Source organism: Lathyrus oleraceus, chromosome 7 (assembly GCF_024323335.1).
Source record: "Lathyrus oleraceus cultivar Zhongwan6 chromosome 7, CAAS_Psat_ZW6_1.0, whole genome shotgun sequence".
Lineage (NCBI taxonomy): Eukaryota > Viridiplantae > Streptophyta > Magnoliopsida > Fabales > Fabaceae > Lathyrus > Lathyrus oleraceus.
The window spans coordinates 501,892,845-501,917,452 of record NC_066585.1 but is presented as its reverse complement, the minus strand read 5'-3'; the positions used below and the strand labels follow the sequence as shown (position 1 = coordinate 501,917,452).

The window sequence follows — 24,608 nt, the reverse complement described above, 5'->3', positions numbered from 1 at the left end:
GGCACCTCGCCGTAGAGAAGGTGAAACCAATGTTGTACAACACCGAGGGAATGTGTACAGAGGCAGTGTAAACAGAGATCAGTATCGTCCAGTTGCTGCAGTGACCATTCCTGCACCTCCGCCTCGTCAACAACAACAAAGGGTTCAACAACCGCAACAACAACAACAGCAACAACGTCCGTATCAGCCCAGGCAAAGAATGGTTGATCGACGCTTTGATCCGTTGCCAATGTCGTACGCCGAACTATTGCCCGAACTACTCCGGTTAGGGTTTGTTGAGCTGCGTACAATGGCTCCACCAGCAGTGTTGCCACCTGGATACGACGCCAACGTCCGCTGTGACTTTCATTCTGGGGCACCAGGGCACCACACTGAAAAATGTCGGGCTTTCCAGCACAAAGTCCAAGATTTGATCGATTCCAAGGCGATCAACTTTGCTCCGGTACCTAATGTAGTAAACAATCCTATGCCTCAGCATGGAGGACATAGGGTGAATTGTGTTGAAGGGGCCGAAGCTGAAGATTTTGTTGTCAGAGTGGAGGAGATTCAGACTCCTTTGTTGACTGTGAAGGGCCGTATGCTGAAGGGGGGTGTCTACCCGGGCTGTGATGAGGGCTGTTTGGGTTGTGTCGAAGCTGTTAACGGTTGTGACCAGTTGAGGGCTGGTGTTCAAAAGTTGATTGATGAAGGGTGTGTCCAGTTTAGTCGGGCTGTCAGAGATAATGGGTCGGTGTCAACTGTCACCATTTACTTCAAACCGGCTGAAGGACGAGGACAAGGGGTTGTTAGTTCATCTGCAGCAAGTGGTACCCCAGTTACCATTCCCGCTCCGGTAACCATCAGTGCTCCAACTACTATAGTTGCATCTGGAAGAAGACAAGTTGAGAATAGTAGGGCTGTCCCTTGGAGGTATGATAACGCTTATCGCAGCAATCGAAGGGCTGATAATCAAATGAGGCCAGCAAGTCAAGCGCCTGTGACGATCAGTGCACCAGTGAAAACTCCTGTGGTTGTGAGCCCCGTTGTGGACAACGTTGGTGGACCAGGAGGTTTCACTCGGAGTGGACGACTGTTTGCTCCTCATCCGTTGAGAGATGCCAATGCTGAGGCATCTGCTAGGGCGAAGGGTAAACAGGTTGTCGTTGACGAGGAACCGGCTCAGAAGGAGGCTGAGGGTTCATTTGAAAAGGACGTGGAAGAATTCATGAAGATTATAAAGAAGAGTGACTACAAGATCGTAGATCAGCTCAACCAGACTCCGTCCAAAATTTCAATTCTCTCTTTGCTGTTGTGCTCTGAGGCACATCGGGATGCTTTGTTGAAGATGCTGAACATGGCATACGTACCGCAAGAGATTTCCGTCAACCAACTAGAGGGAGTGTTGGCCAACGTGAGCACCAGGCATGGTGTAGGTTTCACTGACCTAGACTTGACGCCTGAGGGTCGCAATTATAACAAAGCCTTGCATATCACTATGGAATGCAAAGGTGCAGTTTTGTCTCACGTGTTGGTAGACACCGGGTCGTCGTTGAATGTCCTACCAAAGCAGATTCTGAAGAAGATTGATGTTGAAGGAGTCGTGCTCACTCCCAGTGACCTTATTGTGCGCGCATTTGATGGATCCAAACGTTCTGTGTTTGGTGAAGTTACACTGCCGGTGAAGATAGGTCCCGAGGTTTTCGACATTGTTTTTTATGTTATGGACATTCAACCCGCCTATAGCTGTTTGTTGGGGCGTCCGTGGATTCACGCAGCAGGGGCAGTCTCGTCGACTCTCCATCAAAAACTCAAGTATGTCTGGAACGGTCAGATTGTGACCGTGTGTGGCGAAGAAGAGATTCTAGTGAGTCACCTGTCCTCGTTCAAATATGTCGAGGTAGATGGCGAGATCCACGAAACCTTATGCCAGGCATTTGAGACCGTGGCGCTTGAGAAGGTAGCTTATGCTGATCAGAGGAAGCCGGGTGCTTCGATTGCTTCATACAAGCAAGCCAAGGAGGTGGTTGACTCCGGTAGAGCTGAGGGCTGGGGAAAGATGGTAGACTTGCCAGTCAAGGAAGACAAGTTCGGTATTGGTTATGAGCCTCTCCAAGCAGAGCAAGAGGGTCAAGTGGGTCCAAGTACCTTTACCAGCGCTGGGCCGATGAATCATGGTGATGTCTTTGCTACTGAGGGTGAATATGTTAACAGTGATTGTGATCTCGACTGCTGGGTCCGCGCGAGTGCACCAGGGGAAGTGATCAACAACTGGACTGCGGAGGATATAGTCCAAGTTACTCTTCTGACAGAGTAATTTTCTTTTGTTTTTTCATTTTGCATAAAAAACCCTACGTTCTGCCCAAGGCGTAGTGGTTCATTGTAGGGCCTCATCATGTTTTAATGATTATCATAAATAAAGGATGTTTTGCAATCAAATTTTGTGATCCCTGTCTTTCTATTTTTTGTTTTCACTTTTTCTAAAAAAAAAAATAAAAAAAAAAAAAAATAAAAAAAAAAAAATGGCAATGTTTTTGTTTTTTTTGTGACTTTATTGAAATCTTTTTCTAAAAACAAAACATTAAACATGCAGAAGTGATCTTTTGGCATCCACTATGAACAATTCTGTTATGCCTCGTCATGATTTCAATAATCCCATCTACCAAGCTGAAGAGGAGGGTGAGGAAGACTGTGAACTCCCTGCAGAACTGGTCAGATTGCTGAAGCAGGAGGAAAGGGTCATCCAACCTCATCAGGAGGAGTTGGAAATTGTTAATCTGGGTACTGAGGACGCCAGAAGAGAGATCAAGATTGGGGCTGCTTTAGAGGATTCTGTCAAGAGGAGGCTGATTGAGATGCTGAGGGAATATGTGGAAATATTCGCCTGGTCATATCAAGATATGCCTGGGTTGGATACAGACATTGTGGTGCATCGATTACCCCTCAGAGAAGAGTGTCCGTCGGTCAAGCAGAAGCTTCGCAGAACTAGTCCCGATATGGCTGTCAAGATCAGGGAAGAGGTTCAAAAGCAGTGGGATGCGGGTTTTCTGGCTGTTACCAGTTATCCACCGTGGGTGGCCAACATTGTTCCTGTGCCGAAGAAGGATGGCAAAGTCAGGATGTGTGTCGATTACCGGGACCTGAACAGGGCGAGTCCGAAAGATGATTTCCCATTACCTCACATCGATGTATTGATGGATAATACGGCTCAATCCTCGGAATTCTCTTTCATGGACGGTTTCTCAGGCTATAATCAGATCAAGATGGCGCCAGAGGACATGGAAAAGACGACATTCATTACACCTTGGGGCATGTTCTGCTACAAAGTGATGCCATTTGGGCTGAAGAATGTCGGTGCTACCTATCAGAGGGCAATGACGACTCTCTTTCATGACATGATGCACAATGAGATCGAAGTGTACGTGGATGACATGATTGCGAAGTCGCAGACAGAAGAGGAGCATTTGGTTAATTTGCAAAAGTTGTTTGACAGATTGGTCAAGTTCAAACTGAGGCTGAATCCGAACAAGTGTACGTTTGGGGTGAGATCAGGGAAGCTGTTAGGCTTCATTGTCAGTGAGAAAGGGATTGAGGTTGATCCAGCTAAAGTCAAGGCTATTCAAGAGATGCCTGAATCGAAAACGGAAAAGCAAGTCCGTGGGTTTTTAGGGAGGTTGAACTACATTGCAAGGTTCATATCTCACTTAACGGCCACGTGTGAGCCAATTTTCAAACTGCTCAGAAAGAATCAGGCGATCAAGTGGAATGATGATTGTCAGAAAGCGTTTGACAAGATCAAAGAGTATTTACAAAAACCTCCAATCCTGATTCCTCCAGTTCCAGGGAGACCATTGATAATGTACCTGTCAGTTACCGAGAACTCGATGGGGTGTGTATTGGGGCAGCATGACGAGTCTGGTCGAAAAGAGCATGCCATATACTACCTTAGCAAAAAGTTTACCGACTGTGAAACAAGATATTCACTGCTCGAGAAAACTTGCTGTGCTTTGGCCTGGGCTGCTCGCCGACTAAGGCAGTATATGTTGAACCATACTACCTTATTGATTTCTAAGATGGATCCAGTAAAGTACATCTTTGAGAAGCCGGCTCTCACCGGGCGCGTTGCTCGATGGCAGATGATTTTAACAGAATATGACATTCAGTACACGTCGCAGAAGGCCATCAAAGGTAGTATTCTGTCAGACTATCTCGCCGAACAACCAATTGATGACTATCAGCCTATGATGTTTGAATTCCCTGATGAAGGCATCATGTATTTAAAGATGAAAGATTGCGAAGAGCCACCTGTCGAGGAAGGACCAGATCCCGATGACAAGTGGACACTGATGTTTGATGGGGCTGTGAATATGAACGGTAACGGTGTTGGGGCAGTGCTCATTAATCCCAAAGGAGCTCATATACCTTTCTCTGCCAGATTGACTTTCGACGTCACCAACAATGAAGCTGAGTATGAGGCTTGTATCATGGGGATAGAAGAAGCCATCGACCTGAGAATCAAAACTCTTGACATATTTGGAGATTCCGCTCTAGTGATCAATCAGGTCAATGGAGATTGGAATACGAACCAGCCGCATCTGATTCCGTATAGAGATTACACCAGAAGAATATTGACGTTCTTCAAGAAGGTGAAGTTGTATCATGTCCCCCGGGACGAGAATCAGATGGCTGATGCCTTGGCTACTTTATCTTCCATGATAAAAGTTCATTGGTGGAATCATGTGCCACATGTTGCGGTGAATCGACTCGAGAGGCCTGCGTATGTGTTTGCGGCCGAGTCTGTTGCGATTGATGAGAAACCGTGGTATTACGACATCAAGAACTTCCTCAAGACTCAAGAGTATCCTGAAGGTGCGTCGAAGAATGACAAGAAGACCTTGAGAAGGCTAGCTGGAAGCTTTTATTTGAATCAGGATGATGTGCTGTACAAGAGGAACTTTGACATGGTCTTGCTCAGATGCGTGGATAGACATGAAGCAGACATGTTGATGCAGGAAGTGCACGAGGGTTCGTTTGGTACCCATGCTGGTGGTCATGCAATGTCGAAGAAACTGTTGAGAGCCGGATATTACTGGATGACGATGGAATCCGATTGCTCCAAATATGCTCGGAAGTGCCATAAATGCCAGATTTATGCTGATAAGGTGCATGTACCACCAAGCCCGTTGAATGTCATGAACTCGCCTTGGCCGTTTGCCATGTGGGGCATTGATATGATTGGGAAGATTGAGCCTACTGCTTCGAATGGACATCGCTTCATCTTGGTTGCGATTGATTACTTCACCAAATGGGTGGAAGCAGCTTCCTTTGCCAGCGTCACCAAACAAGTGGTTGCCCGGTTCATCAAGAAAGAAATCATCTGTCGTTATGGAGTCCCTGAGAGAATCATCACTGACAATGGTTCAAACCTCAACAACAAGATGATGAAAGAGCTTTGCAGAGATTTCAAGATTGAACATCACAATTCTTCTCCTTACAGACCGAAGATGAATGGTGCTGTAGAGGCGGCAAACAAGAATATCAAGAAGATTGTGCAGAAGATGGTCGTTACGTACAAGGATTGGCATGAGATGTTGCCTTTCGCTTTGCATGGGTACCGTACTTCAGTGCGTACGTCGACCGGGGCAACCCCGTACTCCCTTGTGTATGGTATGGAAGCTGTCCTACCTGTTGAAGTGGAGATCCCTTCTCTGAGGGTATTGTTGGATGTCAAGCTGGAGGAAGCCGAGTGGATTCGAACAAGGTTTAATGAGTTAAGCCTTATCGAAGAAAGACGGTTAGCAGCTGTGTGCCATGGGCAGTTATACCAGAGAAGGATGAAGCGAGCCTTTGATCAGAAAGTGCGTCCTCGGACATTTCAGACTGGTGATCTAGTTTTGAAGAGGATCCTTCCTCCCGGTACAGATAACAGGGGCAAGTGGACTCCTAATTACGAAGGTCCATATGTTGTGAAGAAGGTTTTCTCCGGTGGAGCCTTGATGCTTACAACAATGGATGTAGTCAAAAAATACTTCGCGTAAATTGACCCGCTGGACAAAAAGAATAAAAGAGTCCAGGCAAAAAAGAGCATCCCGGCGAACCAAAAAACAGAAAGAAAAGGTTCAGGCAAAAATTAGGGATAAAAAATGAAAAGAACTTGTACACCCGGTAAGTCGAAAACCCACAAGGGCGGCTTAGGCAAAAATGGGTATCCCGGTGGATTGAAAACCCGAAAGGGCGATCCAGCCAAAAGAGGAATTAGAGCGAAGACTACAGTCTGAGTTATTTGTACCTCATCGCGCTTCGTCAGCTACCATCTTGAAAGATGTGATCGGTCCAGTCAGTCTTCTCAGAAAGCAAGGAAGTTGGGAGGAAAATTGATGATCTATGAGTTATAACAGAATTGGGAAATAGTGGATGCCGTATTCACATTGCCATTAGGATAGTTTATTTTCCTTTTGTGCGCAACTACCTCTTCCTAGGAATTGCTTCCCAATGTATCTGCCTTTTCAGGCACATTTTCAATCAATAAAAGTCGTTATTCAGATAAATTTCTCTCTTGTTTTTACTTTTACTGTTTTGTTTGCAAAAACGTCCGAATTTTTGATAAACATTGCATATAAAAACATGAAGGCTAAACAATAACGTGCAAAAGGTTAAAACATTTGAAAATCATTTTGAATGTTGAAGACACTTGAGCGTATCTTGTCCACGTATCCCCTGGGGCATCTGTTGTTCCGTTTTTGCAGGTCGTCACCTGTGAGTATTCCCCAGCAGTTATTTTCCCAGAGCAGAGTTCATCCTACCAGTGGATTGGACGAGTTTCCATAGCAGACTGATATCTGCATCCCCAGCTGAGTTGATTATACCTGTGGATTGCGTGGGTCGTCCCCAGCGGAGTAGTTATTTCCCCAAGCGGAGTTTATCCTACTTGTGGATTGATTGGGATATCCCCAGCAAAGTTGCCGGTTTTGTCCATAGCAAGTTGCTTTATTACTCCCCAGCGAGTTGCCTTGTCTCCCCCTAGCGGAGTTGCATTGATGGTTCCCCGGCAGTTGCTTTGTCTTCCCCTAGCGGAGTTGTATTGATGGTTTTTCAGCACAGTCGTCCTGTGTAGTCCCCGACGGAGTTTTCATCATTTTGCATCTTGCATGTAGTAATCATTGCATCCTCAAATCGCGTAGCATTTCCATTCCATATGGAGCATTAAGCCATAGAAAAATTCAAACATATGCATTCATGTGTTTACCCAATCAGACCGTATCCCCGGCAGAGGCGGATCATTTTTGTTCAACATCGGTACAGCACGTCTGCTACAATTGCTCCTGACAGTATTCAGGATTGATATCCCCACAGAGGTTTATTTCCTCACCCGTTGGTGACAGAAAGTTTGTTTCTCCCCAGTGAGACCCCCAGCAAGTGGTCAGCCTTGCTTTGACATACTTAAGATGTCGTTCTTGTGATACCAGTAAGTGTCGTGTCAGCACCCGCGTGTGTTCTTTGTTTGGTGTCGGTAAACACCATTGTTTCGGTGTCAGTAAACATCGACTATCTCCCCCAGTCATCGGTAAATGTCTGGTCAATTTTTGGTGTCGATAAACACCATTGTTTCGGTGTCGGTAAACATCGAGTCTCACCCCAGTCATCAGTAAATGTCTGGTCATTTTTGGTGTCGATAAATACCATTGTTTCGGTGTCGGTAAACATCGAGTCTCACTCCAGTCATCAGTAAATGTCTGGTCGCCTTTGTTTGATGTCGGTAAACATCATCTTTCTGATGTCGGTAAACATCAAGTTTTTTCCCAGTCATCGGTAAATGTCTGATAATTCCCCAGCTAGAGATCCCCAGTAGAGTCATCGGTAAATGTCCTATCTGGTTTCCGGTTGCGAATATTTGTTTTTCTCTTCCCAGTAAATCTTTCCCCAGTCATCGGTAAATGTCTGGTCGTTTTTGGATGTCGGTAAACATCATCTTTCGATGTCGGTAAACATCGAGTCTCATCCCAATCATCGGTAGAGGTCTGGTCGTGCTTTATTTTCTTGTTGATAAAATCAAGATCTCCAGGAGTCGTCAGTAAACGTCTTGTCTGATTCCACTACAAGAATATTTTGTTCCTCCCCAAGCAGAGATGCCATCGGTAAATGGCCCCGTTTTCTTCGATATCGGTAAATATCGAATTCCCAGTTGCAGCAGCCATCGGTAAATGGTCTTGTTGAAGTTGATATCGGTAAATGTCAAGTTTCTTTGAAGCCACCATCGGTAAATGGTCTTGCTTCCTTTTACATCAAGTTGTTTCCCAACAGCCATCGGTAAATGGTCTCGCTGAAGTTGATATCGGTAAATATCAAATTTCCAGTTTCTAACCATCGGTAAATGGTTTCGCTTTCTGAAGTTGTCACTTGCAGTCGTCATCGGTAAATGACGTGGTTCTTCTTGTATCATATCCAGCAGAGTGCAAATTTCCACGGTTCTTTGGTATTCAATCCCTATGTACCCTGAAAGTCTGACAGCCGTTGCTATCATCCATTCGGGTTCCCAGCTGATTGAATAGGGGCAGCTGTAGCACCTCAAAATTTGCACCTACCTTTTGTACATACATTCTCATACTAGGTCATAACATTAACATAGTCCACTGCATAACATTGCATTGTCCCTTTGCCCAAGTGCAAGCCATTCAGAAGAATTAGGTCAAACTGGTTAGGAGATCAGTCAATCAAGCAAGCAAGTGCATTTTCCTTTGCGACAAGGCCCTAGGGTTGGTCCAACATGTTCACATGACCTAAGGGTCCTTTTGAAGTGTTTTGGTCAAGGATTGGTTGCTCAGAAGTCATCAGTCAATGTGCAGTCCACCAGAAACCCTAGAAGGTCAAATATGGTCAACTGTGGTCAACGGTGCATTTAATCAGTGATTGGATGGTGGGAATTGGTTTGAGAGGTCTCATTCATGTCCATATAAGCCTCATATAACATGTCAAGCATCCGCATTGAAGAATTTGAAGCCAGACAAGAAATTTCCAAAAATAGAAAGTTGACCTGTAATTGGAATTTGCCAAAAATGGAAAGTCTTGCTCCTCAAAATTACATCATCATACAAGCTTCAAATGAATTTTTGCCCAACATGAAAGTTGAAGATCTTGTTCTCCCATTTCCAAAAAGTCCAAGAACACTCATTTCTCATGTATGGTTGGCAAGTTATGATCAAATCATTGTCAGAAATTTGTGAACTTCAAAATGGCATATCTTCCAAACCATTTGGCCAAATTGGGTGGGGTTTTTTGCTACAAGTCCTATTTGATGTGCTCTACCCAAATCTTTCATCACAATTCACCAAAAACATTCCAATCAAAATGGCATTTTTTAAGTAGCATGAATTAAAATAAGTGAGGTGGAAAAATGGACTTTCAAAATATTCATTTCCAACACTTTGTACCATTGGCAAATGTTCATAATTGGTATTTGGGATTTGTTTGAGCCCAATTTCGTGCATATACATGCACCCCCATGCAACTTGATTGATTTTTTAGCAAATTGTCAAAACACACTCATTTAAGCCAAATGCAATTACCACTTGATTAACCAACTTAAACAAACCTTAAACAGACTATATATTTTACTTTTTCATTCTGAAAAGCCCTAGCACACCTTGCAAAACCAGATAAAAATCCATCTTCTCTCAAAACTCTCATTCTCCTCACTTGGAATTTTTTCTGAAAATCTCAAAGGAACTTGTGTTGCTATCCATTAGTTCATCATCCACCAACCTTTGTCAAGCTTTTGCAAGCACAAGAACACGACTGAAGGGCCATCTTCCACATTGTTCTATCAAAGCTTCTCCCATGGCAGATGTTATTTGGAGCGGATTCAAGAGCAGCTGAACCGAAGTTTCATCTTCATTCACCTACTGCATCATCAAGCTTCGTCTGTTTCAACTCATAACAGCTAAACAACTCCAAATCATCACAGTTCTTCAAATCTGGTACCTTTAGTTGCTTATAGTTCTTTAAGAACTTTGCTTTGCTTTGCTTAATAGAAATTTGCAGTGAGGTATAACTTCTTATCTTCATGTAGTCTGGAAGACCTGGCCTGTTACTTGGCCAGGCAATTGTCTGAAGTCCTCCTTAAGAGGCAATGTTTGTGACTGTTTACATTTGTCCTTGTATATATTCAATGACCTCTTAAGTGAAGAGGCAATTGGCAGAACCCAAGGGATATGCAACCTATCCCCTGCTATTCTGTGTGTCATCTGCTTTGCTCACACCACTGTGTTGATGCATTGCAGATACAAACCCAAGATCTTGTACATTTGCACAGTTGAGTCAGTTTCAGATGTGTAGAAGGGTTCCCACCTTCTGAACCCACACATTCTTGTCTTAAGCTCTCCCAGGCCAGGGATAAGAGCTGTGAAGTCTCATCTTCACTCACCTTTCATCAGCTTCACCCTAACTCTCAATGTTAGGGTTAAGAGCTAACACTACCCAGTTACAGAGGTTTGTTTGTTGAGGTTGATATGACCCCTCGACTAAAACCTAACCTTATTTGAGCCTATTGCTTGCATATAGTGTGTGCTACTTGTGTTTGTGTGTTTGCTTTGACTTGCTTCCTGTGCAAGTTAGGTTTGCTTTAGCTTGCTTCCTGTGCAAGTTAGGTTTGGTTTGGCTTGCTTCCTGTGCAAGTCATGTGTAGGATAGGCTTGTTTCCTGTGCAAGTTAGCTAGAAACCTTAACTTAGGGATGAATTTGCATGATAATATCTAGGCTCGAGTCGTAGTCTCCCTAGTTGTGTCTCCCTCTATTATCTGGTTAGGCTAGTCCTGTGTCCCTCCGTAGGGGAACTACGTCGCCCTGATTCTCATACCAGATGAGGTACGTAGGCAGGAGATGAGATGATCTCTCCGGGCGCCTTTTTTTTTCTTTTTTTAACCTTTATGTCTCCACCCCCTTTGTGTGTGTTTGGTTCGGATGCTGATGTAAGCCCAGTGATTGGCATTCAGGCTCCATGTTTGCCTTCTTGTGAGTGTGTTTGGTTCGGATGCTGATGTAAGTCCAGTGATTGGCATTCAGGCTCCACGTTTGCCTTTGCCTATGTTTGTTTGTGTGCGTGTCAGCCGAGCTACGAATGCTCTGATTCTCCTTCATCCAAGGAGATACGTATGCATAGGATGCGATATCCTAGCGAGCATGTGTCGTTTCCCCAGTTCGAACTACTTCGACTCTGATGTCTATACCTGATAGACTAAGTAGGCCCAGGATGCGATATCCTGCCGAGTCAGTCCTGTCTGTTTTCTTGTGTCTCTTTCAGCCTGTGTAGATGATTGTTTTGAGTAGTGTTTTAGCAACCATTTTCCTTCCTATTGTGCGTGGATCCCGTCGAGTACGACGGATGCGTAGGGGTGCTAATACCTTCCCTTTGCATAACCGACTCCCGATCCCATTCTCTTTGGTCGTGAGACCATGCTTTTTCCAGGTTTACTCTGAGCGTTTCCTTTCCCTCTGTTGGGATAAATAACGCACGGTGGCGGCTTTGTTGTTCTTGTTTTCCCGCCGGTTTTTCGCGTAATGCGACAGTCATGAACATTTTTTCACAGAAATGCAAAATGGATATATCACTAGACTCATCTTTCCATGCACATCAACAATCCAGCATCAACTTAACCTAATTCTTGCTATAATGAACGGATCGAGCAGAAGAAGTTTTGGCTATCAAACTTAAAATCACAAGAACTTTCTCAATACTTGATGAAAATCAAAACCACGAAGCTCAATGTACTCATGGATCAAAGATCTACAGAATGCACATCACAATTACAAGAATTATGAGGATCGATTCCTAACCTTGTTTGAAGTGCAGAGTTGGATTTGAGGTTTTCAGGACTTGTAAGGTTGAAACAGATCCTCTTCAACTCCTAAATGGATGAATGGATGAAGATCCAATGCTCACTTGTTCTTGATACAGCTCAAATTCGCAACTGCCATGAATGATGCTTGATGCAACAGTTCTTGATTTGGCTTGTATTCTGCAGGATCTTGCTCCAATTCACTTCAACAATACTTGTGGATGATGCACAAACCAAGAACAAAGCAAAAAAGATGAAGAAAATCGATGAAAGGTTGAGAGAAAATTGAGATGAAAAATTTTAGATCTGAAATTATGAAGTTGTTCATCCAAATTCTGTTAGGCTTTGCAATATATATGGTGTGCTAATGATCTTCTTAATCATGATTAGACAAATGCAAATGTATTAAGCTCAAACCAAGTGTATGTGCAAATTTGGTCAAAACACCCTATGTGCATGGAATAATTGCTACAGTACACGTTTTATGAGTTAATTCACCTCAAAATGCTGTTTAAGATCAAATGCAAGTGATTGGAAGTGTGGAAAATGCTTAATTCTCAAAATAGACTTTTCCCTCCAAAATTCAAATTCAATTCACATGGAAAATGCAATATTTTTGTGATGAGATTTGATGAATGGTAATGCATGATTTAGATAGAGCATATCAAAACAAGAATGTTCCAAAAAGAACCACATGATTTGGCCATTTGGTTCAAAAGTTATGCCTTCTTGAAGTTCAAATTCCATTGACAATGATTTGATCATAAATCTTCAACCACACATGAGAAATGGATGTTCTTGGACGTTTTGGAAAGGTGAGAGCAAGATCTTCAACTTTCATGTTGGACAAAATTTCATTTGAAGCTTTCTTGGACATGTAAACTTGAGGAGAAGACCTTTCCATTTTTGGCAATTTGAAATTACAGGTCACTTACTATTTTTGGAAACTTTTCATCTGACCTCAAATTCTTCAATGTTGATCTTTGACATGTCAAATGAGACTTGTATGGACATAAATGAGGCCTCTCTAACCATCTCCCACCTTCAAATCCATGATTTCAGGCACAGTTGACCACCGTTGACTTTCTAGGGTTTCAGATGCAATGTGCAATGACTGTTGATCTCTGAGCCCCCAATCTTTGGCCAAACCACTTCAAAATGATCCCTAGGTCATATGAACTCAATGAACCAACCCTAGGGCTTTGCTTCAATAGGAATTGCACTTGCTTGCTTGCTCGACTGGATCTCCTGACCAGTCTTGACTGATGACTTGCACTTGGGCAAATGGACAATGCAATGCTATGCAGTGGACAATGTAATGTTAATGACCTAATATGAAAATGAATGTACAAAATGGGAGGTGCAAATTTGAGGTGCTACAGTCATCCAGTACGACAACAACATCAATAACAATGTCAGCAATTGGTCGACATCGTCGTTAGTTATACGGTTAGCGGGCCCTGTCCCGTATGGATCCGATAAGGTTGTCCCATATTAGTACAATGCTACCATGTTAGAGAATGGTCAAGAGGTCCCTTTACCTACAACTAGTTCTGTTTGAGCATATCTGATGTTACTAAGGTGACTCGCAGTGGTCGTGTCTTTGGGCCGGTGTTCCCGAAGATTGTGGAAGATTCATCTGTTAGCAAGAAAGTTGATGTGCCTGTGGTAGATTCTGTTAGTGCTCCAAGGTGTCAGTCTGGTGAATCCATCAGCTTGAAGCCTAGCGATGATGATGAGGTACTCATATTAATCAATAAGAGCGAGTTCAATATGGTGGAGCATCTGCTCCAAACTCCCTCCAAGATTTTAGTATTGTCTCTGTTGGTGTAAGCCCTAGAGGCCAATACTTTTAGTACTTGTATCAGAGTTATTTATTAATAATAAAAGGCTTTTTCTTTATTATGTTTGTTTAATAAATTCCTCGAATAGCTAGTTCGTTTAATGTATCAAGTGTGACTTAATCATGAGATCACATTAAACATATGGACATTATTCTTAAAGTATCTGTAGTCGAGCTTTATTCTGAAGGGGGATAACATTAAAGCATTAAGAATATTATGTATATAGACCGATGATCACATCTCATGGATCATGTATAAGGAGTTATCAAGTCTTAAACATAGGTATGAATATTAAGAGTAATAGTTATACTGGATTGACCCGCTATGAGAATACTATATAGAATGTTATGCAAAGTGTCATAAGTTATTCTCATGGTGATAATGGTGTATACCACCCTTTGACCTGAAACCAGTATGGACCCTAGATGTAGAGTCGAGTGCCTTATTGCTGATCAAACATTGTTCGTAACTAGATGACCATAAAGACAGTTGATGGGTACTCCACGAAGCATGCTGAGGGACATGAGTGACCTAGATGGAATTTTCCCATCCTACGTAACAGGATAAATGTCTATGGGCCCAATATTGAACTGGACAAGGATGACACGGTCTATGCATTGTGTTCAATATAGATATAAGGGAAAAAGGGTAATTGTACACATAAGTATTATCGCAAAAGGATTTGTCAGATCACATGACATTTTCGTGTCTTGGGTAGCAGTGATGTGTTACTAGATACTGCTCATTGTTTATTATGTTAAATACGTGATTTAATATAATTGCCAATGCTGCGAAAACCTATAGGGTCACACACAAAAGGATGGATTGATGAGAGATAGAGTAACTAAGGAACACCGTAAGGTACAGTGCACTTAAGTAAATTGTAGAACATCGTAAGGTATGGTGTACTTAAGTAGAATACTAAATATGGTAAGGTACCATACGCTTAAGTGATTTTGGAATATTATAAGATATGGGCCACATAATCTTAAGTGGGATTTTTAGCTTGCAGCCCACACAAGTGGTTCTTTAAATAGAACCCTTGTGCAGAAGCATTTATGCAATTGCAATTTCGTTTCTCTCTCTCTCTCTCTCTCTCTCTCTCTCTCTCTCACTCAAAGCCTTCATTCGTAGCAGCTAGCACTGAGATTGAAGGAATCCGTTCGTATGGACTGAGTAGAGGCATTGTCATCGTTCAACGTTCGTGATCGCTCCATAGATCTGCATCAAAGGTTACAATCGCCACAAGAGGTAACGATTCTATCACTGATCATGCCCATTCGTAAGGAGATATTTTTTAAATTCTGCTGCGTTTTGGATCGCTCTTCTCCTTTAGTCTCTGCTAATGAACTCAGAAGCGCACAGAGAAGCACTGCAGAAAGTTCTAGAGCAAGCTTATGTGGAACATGATGTTACGATGGATCTGTTCGATCATATTGTAGCTAACATCACTTCCTGCAACAATCTCAGTTTCTGTGATGAAGAACTCCCCGAGGAGGGTAGAAATCATAACTTGGCTCTGGACATTTTGATGAAAGGCAAGGAGGACGCTTTGTCAAATGTTTTGGTTGACACCAGTTCTTCATTGAATGTACTTCTGAAGTCAACCCTGTCAAAGTTGTCATACCAAGGAGCTTCGATGAGATATAGTGGTGTGATCGTCAAGGCTTTTCACGGTTCTCGCAAAACTGTGATCGATGAAGTGGACCTTCCAGTGAAGATAAGTCCGAGTGATTTCCAGATTACTTTCCAGGTAATGGATATCCACCCGGCCTATATCTGTTTGTTAGGAAGGCCATGCATTCATTAGGCAGGAGCCGTTACTTCAACGTTGTATCAGAAACTGAAATTTGTCAAGAATGGTAAGCTCGTCATTGTTGGTAGAGAGAAAGATTTGTTGGTAAGCCACCTGTCATCTTTCTCTTATGTAGAAGCTAAGGATGAGGTTGGAACTCCGTTCGAAGCTTTGTCTATTGCTGAGGAAAAGAGAGTTGGGGCACCCATGTCCTCATATAAGGATGCTCAAAAGATTGTTGAAGATGGTCAATCTGATCAGTGGGCACGAATGGTAGATGTCTCTGACAACAAGAGCAGAGTCGGTTTGGAATTCCAACAAGGTTCATCAGTGGCTAAAGTTACAGATGTGCAACCCAGTTTCTGTAGAAGAGGGTTTATTCATGGTAGTGAACAACACTTAGCTGCTGTGATAGAGGGTGATAAAGATGAAGACTTCACCAATTTTGTGACGCATGGAAAAGCTTGCAACAATTGGACTGCTGTTGATATTCCTGTTATTGTGCATCGACCTAAGTAATTGCTTTTATTTATTTTTGAAAATCCTTCTCCTATGCCTAAGGGAGAAATGAACATTGTTTGGCATTTTTAAATTTTGATCATCAATAAAATATAATTCAATTAATCAAAATATATGATTTTTATTTTTGCTTTTTTACTTTATTCTGAAAATGGTAATCACAAAAAACATAAATAAATAAATAAACTTGTCCATCTGCATACTATTTGTTCACAAATCACTTCTCTAAAACCAAAATATCAAATCATTATAAAGGTTGGTTTCTAAACCCATTGAATACAATGATCCTACTCCTTCTCCAAATTTTGAATTCCCTATGTTCGAGGTTGAAGAGGAAAGTGATGAAGAGGTATCTGATGAATTGTCTCGACTTCTTGAGCACGAGGAAAAATCCATTCAGCCATTTGAAGAGCAAATTGAGTTAGTTAACTTGGGTTCTGAGGATGATGTGAAGGAAGTCAAGATTGGGTCTCGAGTGTGTCCAGAGGTTAAGAAGGGGTTGGTTGATCTTCTCCAAGAGTATTCAGATGTGTTTGCTTGGTCCTATCAAGACATGCCTGGTTTGGATTCTGAGATTATGGAGCATAGACTGCCGTTGAAGCTAGAATGCTCGCTAGTCAAGCAGAAGTTGAGGAGAACTCATCCTGATATGGCAGTAAAGATCAAAGAAGAAGTGCAAAAGCAGATTGATGCCGATTTCCTTGTGACCACTTAGTATCCACAATGGGTGGCCAATATTGTGCCTGTTCCAAAGAAGGATGGAAAAGTTTGCATGTGTGTTGATTATAGAGATTTGAATAGAGCCAATCTGAAAGATGATTTCCCTCTGCCACACATTGATATGTTGGTAGACAATACAACTAAATTCAAAGTCTTTTCATTTATGGATGGATTTTTCAGATATAATCAGATCAAGATGACACCCGAAGACATGGAGAAGACCACATACATTACACCCTGGGGAACATTTTGTTATATTGTGATGCCTTTTGGTTTAAAGAATGCTGGTGCAACTTACCAAAGAGCAATGACTACTCTTTTTCATGATATGATGCATAAAGAGATTGAAGTCTATGTTGATGATATGATTGCTAAATCTATTGATGAAGAGGAATATGTTGAGCATTTGTTGAAGTTATTCCAGCGTTTGAGGGAGTATAAACTCCACTTGAATCCGAATAAATATACATTTGGTGTCCGTTCTGGTAAGTTGTTGGGCTTTATTGTCAGCGAGAAGGGTATTGAAGTTGATCCTGCCAAGGTCAAAGCAATACAAGAGATTCCTTCGCCCAAAACTGAGAAGCAAGTCAGAGGGTTTCTCGGCCGCTTGAATTATATTTCAAGATTCATTTCACACATGATTGCCACATGTGCGCCTATATTCAAGCTTCTTCAAAAAGATCAGTCTTGTGATTTAATCGAGGATTGCAAGAAAGCTTTTGACAGTATCAAAGAATATTTGCTTGAACCTCTGATTCTGTCTCCGCCTGTGGAAGGAAGACCGTTGATCATGTATGTGACTGTGCTTGATGAAAGTATGGGTTGTGTTCTTGGTCAGCAAGATGAAACTGGAAAGAAAGAATATGCAATTTACTACCTTAGTAAGAAGTTCACCGATTGTGAGACTCAGTATTCTATGCTTGAAAGAAATTGTTGCGCATTGACTTGGGATGCTAAGCGTCTGCGTCAATATATGTTGAATCATACCATTTGGTTGATATCCAAAATGGATCTATCATACCCCGATTTTGGTCCTGAATTTTTTCCATTTTTTTTATTTTTGTTTGGCACTTGGTCTAAAGTTCATTTGCATACATTCATTCCCAAATCCATATTTTGTTACACATTGGTCATTGTCTAGGCCTTGTTGATCTTGGCGCTTTTGATCATAGAATGGATTTTAATATCTTGACTTTTTAATTTTCAATTTGATTTTAATTTCGAATTAAGTTTAATTCCAATTTTCAATTTAATCTTAATTGTTTATTTTACTAATGATTCAAACTCTAATCGATTTTAATTTCCAAATGAATGTTAGAGTTGGTATCCAAGTAATTTTAAATGAATTATAGATTAATTTGTTTTTAATTTGGTTTGCTGATTCGTTATTATTAATTAAATTGATATTCAAACTAATATTGGATTTTTCCTAAAAAAATCCACATCCATTTTTATAATCAAATATCCAATAATCCAACAACATTTTAATCCTTTTTCTTATACAAGAAAGAAGAAATTTAAAGCTCAAATTTTGAAGCTTTTTCGTAGCATTCCACGTGTTGTATTTTCATATGGCAGTATAACATTGAAGTCCCACTGTTAGATTCTCGTGGGCATGCTTTAGCACAGTTTCAAGACATGGACTTCCATCATTAGGAGCTTATGTGTGGATTCCAGGCACAATGAAACCTTGTCCTTTTTCCATCATTGTTTGAAGGATTCTGCAGCTTTTAAACCAGATCACCAAGTCCTTGTTGCAATTCTCAAGTCTGGTTCAGCCCTTTTGGCTGCCAACTTGGGAAAATGTCTGCATAGTTATGTTGTTAAACAAGGTCATGTTTCTTGCCATGTTACTGGGTCTAGTAAACATGATGTTGATGTGATAAGAGTGTTTAGGACAATGCATATGAGTGGAGAGGCTATGCCCAATTCTGTTACTGTTGCTACTCTTCTTCCAGTGTGTGCTCGTTCGGGTAATCTGAATGCTGGAAAGGGTGTGCATGGTTATGTCATCAAATCTGGTTTTGAAGAGGATGCATTTGCTGGCCTTGCTGAAAATGTGGCTATATAGAAGAAGCATATCATGCGTTTTCTATGATATCTAGGAAAGATTTGATTTCATGGGATTCTATTTTGGATGCCTTTGGAGAGAAGAGGCATCATTCAAGATTTATCAGCCTGTTACATTTGATGCTTAGAATAGGAATTAGACCCGATTACGTTACAATATTAACTATAATCCATTTTTGTGCTTCTCTTTTGAGAGTTGAAAAGGTGAAAGAAATACACGGATATTCAATTAGTACTGTATCTTTATTTAGTGCTACTGCACCAACGGTTGGGAATGCAATACTTGATGCATATTCCAAGTGTGGTAACATTGAGTATACAAATAAAATATTTCAGAATCTATCAGGGAAAAGGAATCTGGTCACGTGCAATTCATTGATATCAGGTTACGTGGGTTTAGGATCACATCATATGCTAAATTTGGGAATCAAGCCAGACCATGTTATTTTTTACTTCAATATTATCTGCTTGCAGTCATGCCGGACGCATAGATGAAGGAATGAGGATATTTGACTCCATAGAGAAAATCCATGCTATGAAACCAACTATGGAACAGTGTGCTTGTGTGGTGGATCTCCTAGCACGAGGTGGCCGCGTTAGTGAAGCATATTCTTTTGTGACCAAGATGACAATTGAAGCTAATGCATATACAAGCGGGACAAAGTTTGAATCGTCACAAAAGATGAGTATAACTCCAGCTTCAAAGGAAATCGTTGGTTCGTCTGCAAGGCTGCTAAATAGTTTAGTGTCACCAAGATTTTACCAGCACTACAAACATAATGAAGAACAGTTTTGGAAGATACAACAAAATTACACTCCCTTTTCCACCATTGATGTGGGGTTTGTGCCATGAAGCAACGCTACTTCATGTGCAAGACAGGTGAACCTCCATGTTGCAAGCTACTATTCAACGATCTTTCCATGGGCGCATGACTTGAAAAGGACTAGCCAAAGGCATTGCAGCCTATCATACAGTCAAACAAGGCATTAAAACATGTGATTAACTAGGTCATACAAAGAAACAATGCATCAAGCCTATGTAAAAAAACCATACAAAGCCAATAAGAACACGGTTCAACCTTAGGCATTTCAGGCCATCGGGGCCAACCAAGCTCAGGCCGAATCTCCCCTTGCTGCATGGAATTTACGGGTTCCGAATTGCAACCAGTTGTTGACTGGTGTATCATATCCTACTGTCCAAACTTAAGCCCGATTCCATCAGCAACACGCCACTTCTGTCCTCTGATTTTGCAAGCACCAATTTGAGTTTCTAAGCGTAATAAGCCAACAAAGAGTCAAGTGGCAAGGGACGGGCGTCATAGTATAGCACCTGAAAAAATGATAACACCGTGAATGTTTTGCACTTGTGAATCCAAATACAAGAAAATCATTACTTGAAGTCTTGCAAAGGATACTGATGTTGTAAGGAATGTAAACAAGAACAATGCTTCCCATGCTGATCTTCTTGAAGCCTTTGCTCTATTGTGCAAGATACCATAAAAAGACATCAAACCACTCATGAATGTTTCGATTTTCACTGCAGTAAAAACAAATTAAATCAGTAAAGCGTTAAAATTCAAGAAAGTTCCCAAATTGGAATTGGGACAAAAAATATGGAAGAAAGCAAAACCCAGTGTACCTGTTCCAACCCAAGCATCGATTAGGGCGACCAAAACCTGACCATCCAGAAGGGGGTTTTGCAGGATACTCTTTTGAGCTCCATATGCCATCCTGTAAACCCTAATTTGAAGAGGATAAATAGGAAGAAGAAATCAGTGAGAAGGGATTGGAAAAAACCCTAATCGGAGGCGAAAAAATTGAGAGGGAGGCGGCCAAACAGAAAACCCTAAATCAAAAAAAATCAATCAAAAAACAAACCTTTTGAAGAGGCGAAAGGGAGAGGTTTGAATCTTCATCGTCTCCGTAGTTCTCTCCGAAGGTGAGCCTTTCTTCTTCTTGTTTCTCCTTAAATCTTGGACCCTTGCGTTATAGGGTGAGAGAAGGAGTGAGCGGCGATGAGTGAGAGAGGTGAGTGAGTGGCGATGAGTGAGCGGCGGTGAGTGAGGTTAAACGGTCGTGAGATTGAGAGAGACAGGTGAGAAAAATCGTGAGATGGTGGGAGCGACGGAGAGGACGAGATTGAGAGCTTTGAGAGAGGAAGAGTTCTGTCCAACTCGTTTCATTTTCTCTTTTTATTTATTATTCACTTTAAGTCTGGTTAAAAAACCTTTTAATCCCATTTAGTGACTTTTGGTTGTAGATATTAATATTGGTAATTAACTATGATTCTTTTTTTTACCATTTCCAATTTATTCCTCATTGTAAACCCAACAGCCATGCGGCTGGGTCTAATTACTAGTAGACCAACAGTTCTTTTTTTATTTATTAGTTTTTAATTCTTTTTCTAATTTATCTTAGTTTATATATTTAAGTTAGTATTAAGATAACAATTAGTTAGTAAGTGGTTTGGTGGAGGGGGGTGGTGTCTAGGTCTTTAGTGTAGTGGGTTCGATACCCTTATGTGTAGTTTTTTCTTTTTAACATTTTTTTTTACGTTTATGCTTTATTACTCATAGTTTTTATTATTGTTTAATAACATAGATTTGTTTTTTCTTTTAATTGCATCATGTGTTCGAAACCATTTGAAAACTATAAAAATCACTTTTTATCGATTCAATGTCGAGCCCATTTTCATACCCTTGTAAGTCGATTGCTTTTAAGCATCGCCATCAACCTCACATGGCTTACTCTTGGGCCTTCTTACAATGAGCTCTTAAGCAACATCAACTTAACTTTCAATAATTTCAAACCTCGGTACTTTAATTGTTTTAATTTAATATTCAAATCATTTTCTAAATAAAACGTGAAGAAAAAGATTACCTGGATGGAATGTCCAGTCGTAATCCCGAATATTAGGCTCAAGCTGTAAGAGCTTGTAAGTCATAAATATTCGTCTTCTCGCCAAAATATCCGTAAATACCTCAAATCACCTTCTAAATAAAGCATGAAGAAAAAGGTTACCTGGATGGAATGTCCAGTCGTAATCCCGAATATTAGGCTCAAGCTGTAAGAGCTTGCAAGCCATAAATATTCGTCTTCTCTTTAACACTCCAATATTCAAAATCATTTTCTTAATAAAGTTGGAAGAAAAAGGTTACCTGGATGGAATGTCCAGTCGTAATCCCGAATATTAGGCTCAAGCTGTAAGAGCTTGCAAGCCATAAATATTCGTCTTCTCTCCAAAACACCTGCAAATATCTCAAACCATCTTCTTAATGGTTGGAAGAAAAAGATTACCTGGAGGGAATATCCAGTTGTAATCCCGAATATTAGGCTTAAGCTGTAAGAGCTTGCAAGCCATAAATATTCGTCTTCCCTCCAAAACATTCATAAATATTCGAATAATTTTCTTAGCAATATTGGAAAGAAACAGACTGCCTGGGTGGAATGTCCAGACGTAGTCCCGAGTATTAGACCCAAGCTGTAAGAGCTTGTAGGTCACAAGTACTCGTCTTTCAAACTTCAAAATACCTAATTCCTACCTTAATACTTTTTCAATAAAGATGGAAATGGAACATGGTGTATACCATGCACTCCTGAGGCTAGGATTCGAGATGTATATCTCGCTCATCCAAGTTCTCGCCATCACTCAAAATACATCCAACCAATCAAACTCTTTTCTCGCCGTCGTGTGACTAATCAAGAACCTTTTTCATAAATGAAAGATATATTGTCTTAAGTGATACAAAACAATGTTTCGGCCACGATTGTTGAGTAGAGATAAATGACGCTTTTCCGAATGTAGATTTATAAATCCGTTCGATGTGTGGTATGCGTTCACTCCTCATCTGTTTTGGGTAAAACGATGTTTTTGTCGATTAATACAGTATAACTTTCGCTAAAATCGACCAACAAACAAACATTTTCTACCCAGAACTACGTAAGCCTTGATTTCTCTTTTGAGATACGTAGGAGCAGGATTTGTAAATCTTGTCAGGCCCACTAATAAAAAACTTAGGTTTAGTCCTTCGTCAAAAATCCAAAAATATTCTCCTTTCTTTTATTCTTTCTTTCCCACCCAATAAATTGAAAAGCCTAATATTTCAACTAACATTAACGCACACAACTGACCTAATGGTTCCCGTTGAGTACAACGGACGTGAGGGGTGCTAATACCTTCCCCTTGCGTAATCGACTCCCGAACCCTGATATTGGTTGCGATGACCATATCTTATCCTTTCTTTTGTCCTGGGTTTTATCGATATTTCCCTTTTCCTTTTTAGGAATAAATAAAGTTCGGTGGCGACTCTGTTCAGTCCATCATTGCGAGCGTGGGATCGCGCTTCGCTTTGAAGTCGTATCCCCATTTTTTCGAGGTGCGACAGATGACGACTCTGCTGGGGACTTGAACATCCCTAAGCGAGTCAAGCCTAGTTAGGACGTCTGTGTGCCTTTGTTTGTTTAATTGTGTGGCTTTTTCCTTATTTATTGCTTTTATTATCTTTATTATAATATTGATATATTTGCTGTATATTGGTTCCAATGTGTTGGGTACTGGCATTTGATTGCAAACCATGTGGGAAAGACTCTACACCCGAGTCTAGAGTGAAAAAAAAACATAAGATAGGACGATGGTTGAGTAGTACGGACTCCCGAGGTGAATACTTCGTAAGGGTCGGTACGAGAACCTCACTTAGAGTAGATTCTTTTGTAAATATTGTCGCCCGAGGTGTATACCTCGTAAGCTTCGATGTTTCAAAGGGGTCCATGACTCTAAGGACCTTTTAGAACATTAAACCTTTGGCCAACTAGAAATGATGGTTGCGTAGTATGGATTCCCGAGGTGTATACTTCGTAAGAATCGATACGAGAACCTCGCTCAGAATAGATTCCCTAGATGGAGTTGATGACCGGAAAGTATTTTCCGTAAGCGTCAAACAGTCTTTCGAATCCATGACTCTGAGTACCCTGTCTAGAACCCAGTCGATGGTTGCGTAGTACGGACTCGCGAGGTGTATACTTCGTAACAGTCGGTACGAGAACCTCACCCAGAATAGATTCCCTTGATGGAGTTGACGACCGGGAAGTATTTCCCGTAAGCGTCAGACATTCTTGTGAATCAATGACTCTGGGGATCCTTTGTAACAAAGCCCTAGATCATACCCGGTGAGAACCCCATTTTGGAAAAGCAATCAAATTTATCCATACCTCGGACCTTTGAACCTAAAAAAAAAAAAAAAAAAAAAAAAAAAAACATTGCATCCATTCATTCATTGCATATGCATAAAAAGCAAAACTCTTAGTTGTTTCGCATTATTTCAGGAGTCCAAGACTTGTTAGCAAGATGAATCCTGAGAGAAGAGGCACTTTTCAGTTCAAATACAAGAACGTGGACCTTACCAGCCTGCAGAAGTTGAGTGCCAAAGTAACACCCCTCAAACTCAATAGCTTTGTACAAAACTATGGAAGAATCTTGGACATCCTAAATGAGAAGATGGACATGATGACCGCGGTGACTATTGCTCAGTTCTATGATCCACCTCTCCGTTGTTTCACGTTTTCTGACTTCTAGTTGGCTCCTACCTTAGAGGAGGTTGAGAGGATCATAGGCCGGAACTTGAAGGACCATAACCCATTCCCTAAGCTCGATGAAGATATTCCTCCCAAGAGAATAGCTTCAGCTTTGGGTCTGAAAGTTTCTGAAGTCGTGGATAATTGGGATGTGAAAGGACCTTTCAGTGGTTTTTCTAGGAAGTTCTTGGAAGATCAGGCCAAGAAGATGGAAAAAGAAGGGAATTGGGAAGCTTTTTATGCTGTGTTAGCCGTGTTGGTATATGGGATAGTTCTCTTTCC

At 41.2% G+C, this 24,608-nt stretch overlaps 1 protein-coding gene across 1 annotated transcript; it reads left to right on the top strand.

Annotated features, from left to right (window-relative positions):
• The first annotated feature begins 18,779 nt into the window (after positions 1 to 18,779).
• Positions 18,780 to 19,608, top strand: LOC127104599 (putative pentatricopeptide repeat-containing protein At5g08490). The gene is made up of 2 exons (XM_051041778.1): positions 18,780 to 19,120; positions 19,230 to 19,608. Exons 1-2 carry the CDS (start codon positions 18,780 to 18,782, stop codon positions 19,606 to 19,608), a joined length of 720 nt encoding a protein of 239 aa, XP_050897735.1.
• Positions 19,609 to 24,608: the final 5,000 nt, after the last annotated feature.

Bases quoted from the DNA above. Each gene is read 5' to 3' on its own strand.
- LOC127104599 (XM_051041778.1), top strand. From the start codon at position 18,780: ATGATATCTAGGAAAGATTTGATTTCATGGGATTCTATTTTGGATGCC. The intron at 19,121-19,229 runs GTGCAATTCATT...ATCTGCTTGCAG, and splicing joins GGGAAAAGGAATCTGGTCAC to TCATGCCGGACGCATAGATG.